We start from the raw sequence: 17013 nt of genomic DNA, 5'->3' as shown, positions 1-17013 counted from the left end.
AAGAGAATAAAATTATGGCATTTGTAGGCAAATGGATGAAGTTAGAGACTATCATAATAAGTGAAGTAAGTCAATCCCAAAAAACCAAAGGCCGAATATTTTCTCTGATAAGTGGATGCTGATCCATAACAGGAGAGGGGCATGGGATGAATGGAGAAACTTTAGATTGAGAAAGGGGAGGGAGGGAAATGGAGAAGGTATGGGGGTAGGAAAGATGGTGGAATGAGATGGACACCATTACCCTAGGTACATGTATGATTGCACTAATAGTGTGACTCTACTTCGTGTTCAATCAGAGAAATGAAAAACTGTGCTCCATTTGTGTACAACAAAAAGTACATTCTGCTGTCATATATAACTAATTACAGCAAATAAAAAAGAAAAGAACACTTTTTGATATTCATATTTTCTGCTATATAACAAAAACATATTATAGTCATATGCTGCATAATGACATTTCAGTCAGAGATGTATCAGATATATGACATTGGCCTTATAAGATTAAAATGGAACTGAAAATTTCCCTATGGCCAATGTCATTGTCATTATTTGTGTTTGTGTAAATTTACTATGCTGCTGGGCATATAAAGGTATACCATATCATAATTATGTTGCATATACATAATGCTTGATGATGATCACAAATGAATGTTATTCACTTATGTATTAACCGATAAAAAAAAAAAAAAAGACCTGCCTCAGCAACTTAGAGAGGCCCTAAGCAACTCAGTGAGACCCTGTCTCTAAATAAAATACAAAAAAGGGTTGGGTATGTGGCTCAGTGGTTAAGCACCCCTGGGTTCAATCCTCAGTATCCACACCCCCCCCCAAAAAAAAAAGGTGTAGGCTCAGGGTTTAGCTCAATAGTAGAATACCCCTGGGTTCAATCCCCAATTCCCAGAATTCAGGGGGAAAAAAATCTATATAGACAGACAGATATGTAGGAAATCAAGTATATATATATATTACCTTGAAAAATTTTAAAAACTGTTAAACCTTTAAGCAAAAATTTATTCTTAGAAGAAAACTTCATTGAAATGGGAAAAAAACTACTTAATTGCTACAGAGCAGTGAGAACTGAAAATATGATGAATTCAGGAAATAAAGACAAAAAGCTGAAGTCATCTTATAGTTTAAAAAGAAAAAGTAGGAAAAGGGTAGAAACTGTAAGTTATTAAATTAATTTCTGGAGTCAAATACTTTCATGCCTTAGGTATGTAACATATTTTATCTGTTCATTTTCTTGTTTAAAAATTAATTTCTATGCAATAAGACAATTATTTATAGATTTGCTTTAAATACTAGCTCAAAACCTGAAAGTTGAAAATTATCAAGTATACATTTTAATGACTTCCAAGTTTTAAATCATTAATAGCCAAATCTAACCAAAATTCTTAACAGCTATCACTGGATTTCAAAATTTAAAATTTAGCAAATGAGTTGTCTATAAACCACCACAAAGGAAAATAATGACATACAATTTCATTTTTAGTGAGAGATAAAAATATTAGCATGGAAAATAAGCAAATATAAAAGGGAAACAATATTTAGAATTCATTTGTCTCACTAACCTGGTTTATTGGTTCATTGAAGTTGGTGATGAGCCCTGCACGCAAAGTAGATTTTTCCTCTTCTGAGAGAGCACTATTAAAAAAATAAAAACATTATGCAAGAGAATGACACCTAATAATGAATACAGATAAGCACTACTATGAATTTTTACAATACAAAGCCTTTTAAATATGTTATTCTGATTCTTTTGGTAAATAAATAAAATTATTTCCGTTAGTTAAATATTGGCACATTAAATGAGAAACAAAATTCCCTCATAAATGAATTAACAGGAAGCACAACACAGTAAGCATTAAAAAATAAGGCAAATCCAGGGTAATTAACACAATATTTTGATGTTCACTTTTACTAGTGTTGGCTACCAAAAAAAAAAAAAAGTTGGATAAATAAATCTATACTAGTAAATATTAGGCTTCCACTGGCTTTTATAAATCTGAGTTGAGGTTATTCTATGGGGAAAGAGACAGAATCAGAATACTTGGGATATTAGAAATTAACTAGTTTAAAAACTTTCATTTTACATCTATAGAAGGGATAAACATAATACTAACAATTGCCTCCATACTGTTTCCAGGAAAACTAGAAAGTTGAAGGATATACAAGGAGAAAAGTTATTGTAAAAGATCTTACACATGGTGAGATTTGAACTGAATGAACACATTGTTAATTTTGAAATTAATTTTTAAGACTTCATTTAAAGGTTTTTCTTTTTTATTCTATCAATGACAGAGTAGCTGGCATGAGACAAATCATCTCAATAAGGTCAACTATAAACATATTCAAATAAAAAAAAAGTATAAGGCATCTATTGTGAGCTAAATTGTGTCTCCACAAAAATGAAATGCTCAATTCCAAACCCCAGGTACCTGGGACTGTGACTTTATCTGGAAATACTGTAGAGTCTCCACATATGTAATAACATTCAGATGAGGTCATACTGGATTTAGGTGGGTACTGGGGACTGAACTCAGGGCCTTTAAACATGCTAAGAAAACACTCTTACCATTGAACTACATTCCCAGCACTTTTTAAAATTTTATTTTGAGACAGGGTCTCCCTATGTTGTCCAAGCAGGCCTTGAACTTTAGATCCTTTTACCTCTGCTTTCAGAGCAGCTGGGACTACAGAATTGCACCACCAAGCCTGGTTCTGGTGTCTCATAAAGGGAAAATATGAACAATGAGAAACATGAGATCCAAGAAATAAGGCCATGTGACATCTGAGGACAGGATTAGTGATGCAGCTATAAACACAGAAACAAGTAGGATTGTTTGCCCCCGCTGTAGCTAGAAAGAAACCAAAAAAAATTCTTCCCTAATTTCTTCAAAGAGAGCAAAAACTTTGATTTTAGACTTTTAGCCACCTGAACTGTGAGATAATAATTTCTGTTGTCTTAAACCACCCAGTTTGTGGGAATTTATTAGGGCAGCTTGAGAAAACTAATGTAACTACTAAAAACAATCTAGGAAGCTAAGATCAGGAGACTTAGATCTCAGAGAGAAAGGAATGAACTGAGATGGGCCACTGCATTTGCTCCTTATGTACCCACAAAAAATGAAGCTGAAAGCAGCAGCTAGACACTGAAGAGCTAAAGAGAGATTTCAGCAGGCCTTGAAGTGTAAAGCAACAAAAACTGAAGCTCATGGCCCACCATGATGGCAGTATCTGGGTAAACATGCAAGGCTTGCTGCTGAAACCCCAGAAAGGATGTAACCTGGGATTAAGAGAATTCAAAAACTTTCCAATTTTAACTATGCTACATTCAGCATTCAACTAAAACTTACCAGGCATACCAACATACAGAAAAAAAAATGCTTAGATCCAAAACACAAATAGAAACAGGAGCACAAACATTATAATTAACAAAATCACATTCTAATTATGAATAAGTTCAAGAAAGTAGGCCAAATATGGAGAATTTCACTAGACAACTAGAATTTACTTTTTTCTAAATATTAAAAAGAAATCCTAGAACTAATAAGCATAATAACTGCAATAAATTTAATAACTAGAAGGTTAGTGGGAAATATCAAGATTAAAGCATAATAAGAAAAAAAGCACTTCTGCTTCTACGCGCCCATTGAAAGCAGATGTGCCCTTAAAAAAATACTAGACAGTTCTTCAAGCAGAAAACAAATGGAGCCAGATGGAAGCTAAGCACAGTAACACTAAAAAGAATTAAAATGTTATAAAGGTAAATTTAAATGAATACTGTTGATAAAATAACATTTTATGGAGTTTAAAATATATAGCGAATTAAAGTACTAAACAAGAGTATTAATGATTATGAAGTTTTAAAAGGGGTTAAAGTATTATTTTAACATTCTTGCATTATCTAAAAAAAGTAAAGTACTAACATAAGGACAGTCTCTAATAAATCATGGATACATGTTATCTGTAGGAAAATCACTTGAGAAATGAAAGTGTGCTCAACAAGCTTTTAAAGAGAGGAACTAATATAAGTTTCTTGAATAATCCAAAGAAAGGCAAGAAAGAAAGAAAAAAAAGCAAAGATCAGAGATAAAACAGGAAACAAAGGGTGGATTTAAACCAAACTATATCAGTATTTATATTAAATGTAAACAAATGTAATACTAAAACTAAAACATTTATTATACCAGATACAAAACAAAATCCAACTTATTTGCTACTTGTAAGATACACATTTTAAACAAAACAACAACAAAATAACATTGAAAGAAAAAGGCAAAAGAGGGTATAACATGCAAATACTAACCACAAGATGGCTGGTGTGGCTCTATTAATGTCAGACAAACTAGACGTTAAGTCAAAACTTATTACTAGAGATAAAGAAAAAAATTTCATAATTATGACAAGGTCAATTCAATAAAAATCTGACAACCCTGAATTTATATGATCCTAAACGCCTCAAATATACAGAAAGCAAAATTACAAGAAAAAGAATACGCAAGTGGATAATCATATTTAAATATTAACACATCTCAATAACCGAAAGAAAAAAGAAGCTGAAAATCAAAGAAACACAGACCAGTTGAATAGCACAATTCACAAATTCAAGCTGAGACACATAAAATAGTAAAATCCACAAATACACACACACATTCAAGTACATATGTACCAAAATACCACATGCTCGATCACAAAACAACACAGCACATTTTAAATAATGAAAACAGTAACCAAAAAAGAACTAAAAGTTCTTTTGGAAACAAGGCACAAGGCAACATACTTCTAATTAACCTATACATCTTAAAATAAACCACAGAAGATATTTTTAAAATATTTTTAACCAAGGGCTGGGACTGTAGCTCAGTGGTACTGCATGTGCTTGGCATGCAAAATGCCCTGGGTTCAATCCCCAACACACACACACACACACACACACACACACACACATACACACACACAAGGCTGAACTAAAAGTTACAATTATAAGAAGAGTCTTAAAGCTCTAAAATGTGTATACAGATTGAACATCTCGTATCTGAAATGCCTGAAATAAGAACTCTTTCAGATTTAAGATTTTGAGATACTGAGATATTTGTATACACATAATATAAGTTATCTTGGAGATGGGACCCAAGTCTAACATAATAGTTATTTATGTTCCATATATACCTCACACACACAGTGTGAAGGTAATTTTATACAATATTTCTTTCTTAGTGTGCCCAGGTTTTGAGTGAGACCCACCACTACAGAGATCAGGTATAAAATTTTCCACATTAAGGTATCATGTTGGCATTCAAAAAGTTTCAGGTTTTATAACACTTAGGATTTCCTAATAAGGGACATGCAACGTAAGAAAAAAAGAAAATGTTTCTAAAGGACATGCAACCTTTAGAAAAACAAAATCAATTATCTAACATTCCACCTTGAAGATGCTAGAAAAAGAACAGCAAATTAAATCCAAAAGTAAAAGAAATTACATTAAGTCTTAATAAGAGACAAAAACATCAACTGGACAAATTAGAGAATCCAAACCAGTACCACACAAAGTGCCTAATGAATAATAATAGTACTACTGTAATTCAATAGTAAAAGAATACATGGTACAGCCCCTACTTCAAACATGCATCTTGTACAAAAATCAATTCCAGAAAGATCATAGAGCAAAATGAGTAAAGTAAACCAAGTGTACCAGAAGACACAGTATTTTCTTAATTGTTGGTTGAGCAAAATGTCATAAATAGGTCACAAACTAATTATAAAAGATAGGTAGCTATACTGACTCAAAATCAAAATTAAGAACAAAGGTGTTAAAGACAACAAAACTACCCCCAGCAAAAAGAAACAAAGACACCATTAAGATAATGAAAAAGCAAGTGATAAAAGTGGATAAAGATATTTTCAATAGGTATATATGATAAAGCAGTAACACCTAAGATGTGTATCAAGTCCCACAAATCAAAAAAATAACCCAAATTTTTAAAATGTGCATATCACAGACCCTTCACAAAAGATGATAACATCCAAACAATAAGTACACAAAAAAGGTTCACCAGGAAAATGAAAACTAAAATTCCCAAGCCTACCAGAATGATAAAAATGAAAGTTCAGATCAAATGTTGATGAGAATGTGGAATGAGCACCAAAACAAATGTGCTACTAACCGGATTGCAAATTGGCACAACCAGTTTGGAAAACCAAATGACAGTACCTGCAAAAGCTGAATATACATCTGACCATGAAAGCAATAAAATGTACATATGTGCAATAGTTTTTTGATTGCTAGTAGTGTTCTAGCTAGTTCCAACTGGTAGCCATTGATGTGTTCAATTACAAACATTCTAACTGCACTCTTCATTTGTGTACCTTTAAGTATGTTATATGAAAGTATATAACATACTTACGAAAGTATAAGAATTCTTTAAAATAACAAGAGTGACTTGCTCAAGATTAGTAAAGAAATAAGAAAGCAAGATTAAGGTAAACATTTAGGAGGCCAATGCAGACCTGTTTTCCCATTAGAAATGACTATTCTAATCATCTTATATCCATGCTGTATTTTCCAACTTTAATAGCTCCCTCTTATCATCAAACCCCTGAGCTGATGTTTTCTCCTATAATGTTTAGCTTCAAGATGAAATTCAAGTTTTCTTCTATGCCAAGGAACCAGGTTAATCAGTTTTCTTAATTCTAACTAAAATAAGAGAATATAATGATCAGCTATCAAAAATAGAGACCATGCAAAAAGTACATGGATAGTAAAGAAACAGGAAACCAATGATTAACATGGAGAAAACTCATGTCTTTATGTTACATAATTATTTACTTTTCACCTTAAATTGTATGTACTCATTAGATGAATTTAGGTTGTATCTCATATAGAAATTATAGAGTATATAATTAACTAGGATTCAGTTAAATCTCATTGTGTATAGTAGTAATATATAAGCTTAAGTTACTTCTGATTCTATTAAAAATAATGGTCAAAAGTAAGAACTTACATAGGATGAAACTAAGATAAGAACACAAACAAGCATATTTGTAAGTACCTTAATTTTATATAGGTTCAATTACTAATCTGCCATCTTTGCCCCCTTTCTAAGTATATTCATCTCCTTTCTGGCCTTTATCTCAATACACACTAAAAGACAGCCTGGAGGGGTTGGGATTATGTCTCACTGGTAGCGCACTTGCCTGGCATGTGTGAGGCACTGGTTTCGATTTTCAGCACTGCATAATAAATAAATAAATAGATAGATAGATAGATAAATAAATGTCTATCGACAACTAAAAAAAAAAAAAAAAAAAAAAACAGCAGCAAAAAGACAGCCTGGAATTTAAATACTCAATACTACATGATTTCTCCCTTAACTTCTTAAATTTAAACTAAATTAAGGGCTGGGGATGTAACTCAATGGTAAATCATGGTAATGATTAGCAGGCATAAGGCCCTGGGTTTGATCCCCAGCACCATAAAAATTTTTTAAAAATAAATAAACAAACAGGTGCAGTGGTGCATGCCTATAATCCCAGCAGTTCAGGAGACTGAGGCAGGAGATGGCATTCTGAGTTCAAAACCAGCCTCAGCAACTTAGCAAGACTTTATTTTGAAAATAAAAAATTTAAAAAGGACAGGGATGTAACTTAGTGGCTAAGCACCCCTAGGTTCAATCCCTGGTACTGTTGATTAATTAATTAATTTAAAAGCAACTTCAATGGGGGGGTGCTGTTCAGTAGTACAGAGCATGCTTAGCAAATGTATAATCTGAGGTATTTAATCATAATTTATTCTTTCTTTGACATGGTTATTGATAAGTATATTGTTCATAAAACCAGTAAAACAAAAATAATTTTAAAATTTAAATGGACAAGCAGTAGTAATGTAGGTGCTGCTAAAACATTTCCTATAACCCAATAATGTCTCAACACTACATCATTTCTCACAAAACTATGAGTCAATTCTAAAATAAGATGAAAAGTATTTTCTTCATACTATAGTATCCTAATTGCAGCCTGAAAATATTCTGGTTGTTTCCAATATTATTCAAGGGCATGTTTTATATGCACTCTGAAGATCTCAGATAAGCTTTTACTAATTTTTAAGGTTTAAGAAATTACAGAGCTATAGTGCCATCTACTGGAAAACAAAGATCACATTATTTCTTTAGCAAAGTTCATTATTTTCATATTCATTTATATTATATATGTTTATATAAGTTGTAGATGAACACAATATCTTTATTTGTCTGTTTATTTATTTATTTAATTTTTAATGTGATGCTGAGGATGGAACCCAGGGCCTCACATATGAGAGGCAAGTACTCTACTACTGAGCTACAACCCCAGCCCCAAGTTCATTATTTTCTATCAAATAAATTCCAAGGCCATGTCTATCTTGTTATATAATATCAATTATATAACATACAATTAAGTATTAAGAGAAATCTGGGGCTGGGAATATAAGTCAGTGATAGAACACTGGCTAGCATGCTTGAGACCTTGGGTTCAATCCTCAGTAACACAAATAAAAGAAAAAAATAAGGGGGACACAAATCTGTTCATTTAACCACCTACATACCAGTTACAATTGAGTCTGAGATTAAAAATGCATGTATGTTTTTTTAAAAAAATGTATCTACCAAAGAGGCAAGAATAATATTCAGGAATTACTATTCAGATGGTTCACAAATGAGTTGGGTTTGTCTTCTTAATAGCATTTTTAAAAATCTTAATATTAAGAATCTTTAAAAGGGAAAGAAAAGGCTTTTGTTCAATTTGATTTATTCACTCAGCCTGATCATCAACTCACAAGGCCAAAAATACAAAGAGAGACACAGGCAGACACACACACACACACACACACACACACACACACACACACACACGCTCACAGAGGAATAAAACCCAGGGAGAAAAATAATATTATGGCTGTTGAATGGTAATTAACTATGAAGAATACTGTTCTTCAATAATTAACATATTTTTAGATTTTATTTTTTAATATCAAATGTTTTGCAGGATTCCATGTCATCTTTGTGCAGAGACCATACTAATCTTTTCTGTACTGTTCTAATTTTAGTGTATGTGCTGCCAAAGCAAGCACTAACACATTCTTTTACGTGAACAGATTCTTTTAACTTCTTGCATCAGGAAAGCATTACACTGAGGATTGATGGAACTTACTGAGGGGCTACACGTCTCCAATAACGATCAATTCCATGTTTAAAATATAGCACAGCAAGCCACCTTACATTTATATCCAGAGAGTGGTTGGTGAAAATGTTCTGTAAATAAAAAATAGTATTAGAATGAACATGTAATAACATAAAATTATAATCAATATGCCCCAAACAAAACATTGGCATTTTTTAAATTGAATATATGTTTTATCACTACACATATTATATTGATATTTTCTAAATATACATTGTTCCATGATTCATATAAGCAAGCATACCTGCTCAGTAGCAGGTATTTACTGTTTAAGCTGAATAAAGACATGGGAAATTCATTATACTATTCTACTTTTACAAGTATTTGAAAATTTCTCTAGTGAACAATTAAACTGAGAAACTAGCAAACCTAATTTTATTTCAAATAACTATCCTAACTACACACACACACACACACACACACCCCTGAAATAATTACCTCCTAAATAATAATAATTTTTAAAAAAAGTAGACCCACCATAGCAGAGATTCAAAGATCCTAAGGAATCAAAGCCTCTGGGTAGTTAACAGATGCTATAAAATAAATAATCTATTTCATATTATCAATGCTCCTTATCAAAACATGCAACCAGTGTGGTGGCACATACCTATAATCCCAGTGATTTGAGAAACTGAGGTAGGATTACAAATTAAAGGCCAGCCTCAGCAATTTAGCTAGTCCCTAAGCAGCTTAATGAGAGCCTGTCTCCAAATAAAATATAAACAGGGCTGGGGATTAACTCAATGATAGAGTTCTCTGGGTTCAAGCCTCAGTTCCAGGTGTTATGGAGAAGCATCAGTCATGCTTACAAATAAGTTAGAGAGCAGAACATTTTATGTGACATAAAGCCAGACATGATGTGAATCACTTTTCAAAATTAGCCATTACTCAAAAGATTTATTCACTGTGTTAATCCTAATCATAATCCACAGTCTTTGTTTTACACAGTAAATGGAGACCCTAAAAATAACAATGCAAACTAAACCACAAAACATGATCTTAATATTAATAACCAAAGGGAAATTTTCAAGATTCAAGGACCTTTAAAAATGTTAGTCAAAATATTAAGACAACTTTTACTGTTAGTTCTAAATGTACAGAGAAATGTAAGAATGCAAAACTTACACAAATACTATACTTTAAAACATTACAAGTATTGAAAATTTAATGTTTAATTTCTTTGGAAAAAAACTTATCTGGAATAGTTGGTACATACAATAACTGAAGGAATGTGTTTAAGTACATAGTAAACATTGACTGAAACTGTACTACACTCAGATCAAAAACAACTCAAATTCCCAGTGATGACCTCTTAAATACAACCTTGTGTGGGAAAACCCCAAAGCCAAATATAATTATGTGGAAGTATATTCTTTGATATGAAAAAAATCCATTTGTTAAGTATTAAAAACAGATATGTATGTTATAATTCTCTTTTTAGAGAATATGTCTGCACATTTAAAAACAACTTACAAGGATAACTATATATTTCCCATTTACTCCTTAAGACCATTGACAACTGAGTCAGAGTTCCTCTTTTGTATCTCCATTGTAAAAAAAAAAAAAAAAGTGATTTTTTTGTGGGGCTGGGGATATAGCTCAATTGATAGAGTGCTTGCCTTGCATGTAGAAGGCCTTGGGTTGGATCCCCGCACCACAAAAAAAAAAAAAAAAAAAAAGATTTTTGTTTTTCACATCAGTCCCATTTAATTTTGACATTTTACTTGTCTACCTTCCATACTACTAGATTGAGTCTTGTCTTATACACCTAGAATCTACCACATGCCAGATACAATAGAAATTTTTCAAATACCTATTAAACAGATTGGTGAATGAATGGAAGTAATGTGGAAAATATTATGGAAGTTGGTGGGTCTTAATCAGCCAGTCTCAGCTACACTTGGGGAACCAAGAGACATCAAGCTGCAGGTTATGAGTTCAAGTAGAAATATTCCACAAGTACTTTAAATAACTGGACTGCAACACAAACCTGAGATAAGGTATAGAAGTTTGGGAATCTACAGATTAGAATGAACAGCTAGGACAAATATAGATTTAATGTGCAAAGGAGAAAAAAAGGATTAAAAAAAAACTGTCATGTTTGTAGTTGTTAATGGACAGCATTCATATATATATTGTGCTTCACACATGCTAGACAAACACTCTGCCAGTGAGCTACAGTCCCAGCCCTATAACAGCTTTTTAAGCTATTGTAATCTATTTCTTCTACAAGAAATCTAATTCCTATCCCTCTAAGAAGAAAAATTCAATGTAGTAAAAACAAAAACCAAGAAGAACTAGGCAAGCCAGGCACAGTGGCACACTCCTGTAATTCCAGTGATTCCAGAAGCTGAGGCAAGAGGATTGCAGGAGGATCCCTAGACTCAGCAACTTAGGAAGACCCTAAGCAATTCAGTGAGATCTCATTTATAAATAAAATACAAATAGGGATTGGGGATATGGCTCAGTGGTTAAGTGCCCCTGACTTCAATGCCTGGTACCAAAAAACAAGGATTTAGGCAATCTGAACCAAAGCAAGAGCCCTGTGAAGTTTTCCAGATATCCTTTTAGGCCTTTCATGGTAAGCCTGAAACCTGTTAAGAATACCTGAGCAAAACTAGTGTTATTTGATAAATACTGACTATATAAACATAAGTACACATAAATAAAACAACTATAAATATATATATAACCAAATAAATGTATATAAAATAGAAATTGATTCATATACATACACAGCCTAACTGCATATCTGGGATGCTTCACCATACTCAGTAGAAGCCATATATATAGTATCTTATACAAATGTCTACATACACAAATATAAATGCATACATTATTTTTAATAAATAAAAGTACCACACACCATATAAATTATCAATTTATCAATACATAAATATCCCAAAACAAATAAATATAGGAAAAAAGATTTAGATACTTAAATAAAATAAAGAAGGCATGTAGCTCAGCTGTACAGCACTTGCCTATCATGCTGGCAATCCAGAATTCCATCACAAAAATTGATTTATTAATAATAATTAAAATAATAAATTCCAAAACATATTTTGGCCTGAAGATGCATAAGCAAATTATAGAGCATATTCACTTAAATAAGCATATGAAAGTTAGAGATACTCAGAGATATTCTAAAGATTTACACTGTGCCCAAAATTTAAACATGCTAGGGTTATGTAAACAAGGTATTTTCTTTAGTATCTTTTAAAATCAAACCATTTTTTACCTTTTTGTTATTAAACCAAACTGCCAATTTTCATGTTATATTCAGAATAAAACTTAATTCCCCTCATCACCATAAGTATCTTCTCAAATTTAACAAACCAAATCGTTCTAGGCAAGAATTCAAAAAAATACATGTCAGTTGCTATAATTTATTCTAGTTTAAATGATATAGTAAACAATATTGTTCTAAATGTGTGACCCAGTCAAAAATATTAGCTGGTAGCTTCATTGCCTTGACCAGAAACTAAATCTCAAAACATCAATCAGAATTTTTAATTTTTCAGCAGAAATGATTGGGGAAGACTGTCATCACAAAAAAAGAGTTCCACTCTGGCACTGAGAGATAATTTTGATTAATGAACCAAAAATTTTTAACTCCTTAAATTATTGTACTGTTTCAAAACACCCAGAAAAAAAAAATCAGATGTGTCAAGGAAATTAAATTTTTAGATGAGAAAATAAATGATTTTTTTTATATTTTAATTTTTTTTGTTGTTTATAGACCTTTATTATTTATTTATTTATTTATATGTGGTGCTGAGAATCAAACCCAAAGACTCACACAAGCTAGGAAAGCGCTCCGCCACTGAGCCACAACCCCAGCTCAATCATGATGTTTTAAAAGGAAATAAACTTAAGCACAGTATCCCTGAACCTGAAGATGCAGTATGAGGACCTGAACAACTAATAACATAAATTAATTAGGATAAAAGTATAAACAAAATATGAAAGTGAAATCAGGACATTAGATCAATGTGCTAAAACTAAAATAACCACAGTGGTTGCTTTCTGAGAAGACATAGGAATGCACTGTACAACTATTTATACGAAATGTTTCAAAAAGTAAAATTTATATTCCATAAAGAATATAGCCAAAGCAAATGACTTCATTGCTAAAAGTTATAATCAAGTTGCAATGAAAAGGAAAGATCTCAAGTGTTGGTCTATTAACAAATATTTCTTAAAGACCCTCAGTAAATTGTGTCCCAAATTAAGGTGATAATTGTAATACCTGTGACAGCTAAACATCTGTATTCATTCCATTAAACTACCAATAAACCTAGCTCTTCAATTCTTTTGCAGTGCTGAGATCAAATCCAGGGGTGCACATATACTAAGCAAATGTTCTACCACTGAACCCAAATCCAGATTTTTGGAATAATGAAAATAATGATGTCTCATTTTATTAAAAGTAAAAATAAACCATTTTAGAAGTACTTACCAACAACACTGAATAGAAACCTGGCTGTGTCTCCCACTGTTTCAATTGTTCCTCGGCTGGTTTTAAAACAGCAGTATCCTGACTGGTGGCCTGTGTTAAGACCTGAAGAACTACAGTACTGGCACTATTGAGATCCATGGAAACCTGGCAATAAATTAACATATGTTAGTATACATTATATGTAACAAAAACTAACAGTAACATAAATGGAGAAAAAAAGTTTTCATGTTCTGAAACACTCCTTCATTTTAATCATTCACTAACTCCATGCTTCTTATTGACTTCTACTTTTCTATGTGCCACCCACATTCTTACCTAAAAATTAATTCAAATCACTAACTTAAAATCAATTTATTTCTAAATGAAACTGCCGTTTACTGTGCCATATAAATAAAAGATACTAGCATTTTAGGGACAGGGGTGGGGAACAAATACAAAACACGAAATTCCTAAATTCTGATTAAATACCATTGCCTGTTCAAGACTCTAAGCAAATAACTTAAAGCCTGAAAGTCATTAACCCAAAACAAATTACTTCCTTTATTAAAAGTTACTAAATTATAGTAAAACAGAAAAGTTCCAAATATTGATTAAATAAAAAAATCAACCCTAAATATTACAACTTTTAAGGAAAATTAACCACATTAAAGTCTATGTAAGTAAAGGAGGGCTAATCCAAAACAAAAAATTTCTTTGAACAAAAAAGTACTGGGGTGGGGGGGGATAGTGGGCGGCGCCTGGGGTTGTGGCTCAGCAGTAGAGAGCTCGCCTGGCATGTGGGGGCCCTGGGTTCGAGCCTCAGCACCACATAAATATAAAATATGTGTCCACTTAAAAGTAAAACATAAATATTAAAAAATAAAATAATAAAATAAAGGTATTGTGTCCAACTATAACTAAAAAATAAATATTAAAAAAAAGTACTTCACAGGCTGGAGCTGGAGCTCAGTGGCACAGTGCTTGCCTAGCATGCATGAGGCACTGGGTTTGATCCTCAGCACCACATAAAAATAAACAAATAAATATAGGCATTCTGTCCAGCTACAACTTTAAAAAATGTTTTTAAAAAAGTACTTCACACTGAACCACATGGTAGCTAATTGAGTGACTTATTTATTCAGTAAGAATGTTGAAAACCTGCTGTATGCCAGCAACTCGGGAGGCTGAAGTAGGAGAATTTCAAGTTTGAGGCCAGCCTCAGCAACTTATCGACCCCATTTCAAATTTAAAAAAATTAAAAGGGCAGGGATATGGCTTAGTGATAAAGCAACCCTAGGTTAAATCTTTAGTACTAAAAATTAAAAAAAAAAAAAACACCCACTGTGATTAGACATGTTCTTTAGACTGAGTATTCAGAGAAGGCTTCTCTAAGTGACCTTTATGAAAGATGAATGATAGAGAGATCCTGCCATGAAAAGATCTGAAAGCAGTACCCCAGGACAGGGAAAACAACAAACAAAAAAAGCCCAGGCCTTACGATTTAGAAACAAACTTGGAGAGGTCAGTATGACTGACAGCAAGAAGAGGAAAATGCAACACAATGAGTAGGAGAAGTAGGCAAAAAGAGATCATATAGGACCTTAATAAGGCAAAATATGTATTTTTCATATAAGTGCAAAAAAAGCATAGGATAGAAAAGAATATATGAACGTAATGATATGAATAAATGAATAAAAGAAAGGCTCTACCAGAACTCATTCCTATCCTACCCCCACCAAAATATAGAAAATAAAGAAAAGAGCCATGGTTCTATTTTGGGCTACTACTTGAAAAATCACTAATACCAACTCCTAAATTTCCCCCATGAGCAAAGACTGTGCAGAAATCATACAAACTCTTAACCTCTCCGAAACTTCAGAGCAAAGTAATTCCTAAGCCTATATGATATTATCTTTATTGTCCACATATCTCACTATTTACCTCTTATAATGAAAGCTGCTAGAATTTCCCATCCCTACCTACCTCCAGCATTTTGCCCTACCTTGGTCCTATCCAAAATACAACACTGTTTCCCTCTCCCCTTCTCTGATCCTTGCTTCTAAGAAGACCCCATACAGTCTGGAAGGAAGAGCTCAGTTCACACATTTTTGGAGCACCAATTTTTCCCCCTTTTAGAATCAGGGATTATGCTCAACACTGAACCACATCCATAGCACCCCTCTTTTTATATATTTTATTTAGAGACAGAGGTTCTCACTGAGTTATGTAGGGGCCTCCTAAGTTGCTGAGGCTGGCTCTGAACTCACAATCCTCCTGCCTCAGCCTCCCAAGCCACTGAGAATACAGACATGTGCCACTGTGCCTAGCATGGAACACAATTTTGTGGCAGGCAATGCAATAGTTTTTTTGGATGACAAGTCCCTGTTCTCTAGCAATAGTCTATAGAACATAGTCTATAGAAGTTTGAGGCAAAAGGAAATATTATTAAAACAAACTGTAATGAATAATTTCCAGCATACCAGTTATAACCCAGAGTATATTTTCCCCACAGAAATAAAGAGTATAAAATCCAAAGTTCAAGGTTTTACAAATGTGTCTGTATAATATAAACATTTTCATTAAAAGAAATGAATAGGGGCTGGGGATGTGGCTCAAGCGGTAGCGTGCTCGCCTGGCATGCGTGCGGCCTGGGTTCGATCCTCAGCACCACATACAAACAAAGATGTTGTGTCTGCCGAGAACCGAAAAATAAATATTAAAAAAAAAAAGAAATGAATAGACAAGAGACAATTCAGCACTTCTGCCTTCCACCCAGAAAGACTTCTCAAGCCTGCAGTAACTATAATTTCAGTCATAGCAATTTTCTTCAGACTGCATTATCTGTGTTTATCCTTAGTTACTATAAAATGCAGTTAAGTGAGCTGACTAAGAAAAAGAGGGGTAAGATTACAGTAAAAGTTTAAGAAAAAAAGAACTTCAAAATCCTGAGAATTCCAATAGTAAAATAACTTATTTGGCATGGATCAATAATAATGGATGCTAAAATCATTAAGAACAGTTGTTGGGGAACAGAATGTTTCCAGTGTGTCCAAGTGTATCAAAGATTACTTTCCAAATGCAGTGAAGAAACAAACTTTAGAATGAAAGAGTCCACCAGTCACCATCTAAACCAGGAGAGCAAACTTGGTATCAATAGTAGCAATACAACTGACCTTAATGCCTTTTTTTTTTTTGAGTAGAATTTATTAAAGAATAAAAAGAGAACTCTCAAAGGGCAAGAGGAGATCTGGTAACAGGTTCCTCCCTTAATGTGCCTCTTGATATAATGTAGTAATTCTACAAACTCAACTCTGAAACACCAAAAATGCTCAATCTTATATAATCAATACTCCTGA

At 32.9% G+C, this 17013-nt stretch overlaps 1 protein-coding gene and 1 non-coding gene across 5 annotated transcripts in view; both read right to left on the bottom strand.

Moving 5' to 3' along the window:
- The window catches only part of Ipo11 (importin 11), a 207934-nt gene that overhangs the window by 167613 nt on the left and 23308 nt on the right, over nucleotides 1-17013 (bottom strand). For all 4 annotated transcript variants that reach the window (XM_026402552.2, XM_026402551.2, XM_026402553.2 and 1 more), the window contains exons 2-4: nucleotides 13679-13822; nucleotides 9187-9287; nucleotides 1572-1644 (exon numbers count right to left, since the gene is read on the bottom strand). In XM_026402552.2, coding sequence (XP_026258337.1) covers nucleotides 1572-1644; nucleotides 9187-9287; nucleotides 13679-13816 — 312 coding nt within the window. In that variant the 5' untranslated portion in view covers nucleotides 13817-13822. The remainder of the gene's footprint in view (nucleotides 1-1571; nucleotides 1645-9186; nucleotides 9288-13678; nucleotides 13823-17013) is intronic.
- On the bottom strand, nucleotides 9000-9106 carry LOC113192416 (U6 spliceosomal RNA). The gene has a single exon (XR_003302008.1). It is a non-coding gene; the product is annotated as a U6 spliceosomal RNA (small nuclear RNA).

This window comes from Urocitellus parryii, chromosome 1 (assembly GCF_045843805.1).
Source record: "Urocitellus parryii isolate mUroPar1 chromosome 1, mUroPar1.hap1, whole genome shotgun sequence".
In the NCBI taxonomy this organism is placed as follows: Eukaryota; Metazoa; Chordata; class Mammalia; order Rodentia; family Sciuridae; genus Urocitellus; species Urocitellus parryii.
This window is presented reverse-complemented; position numbering and strand designations above follow the sequence as displayed.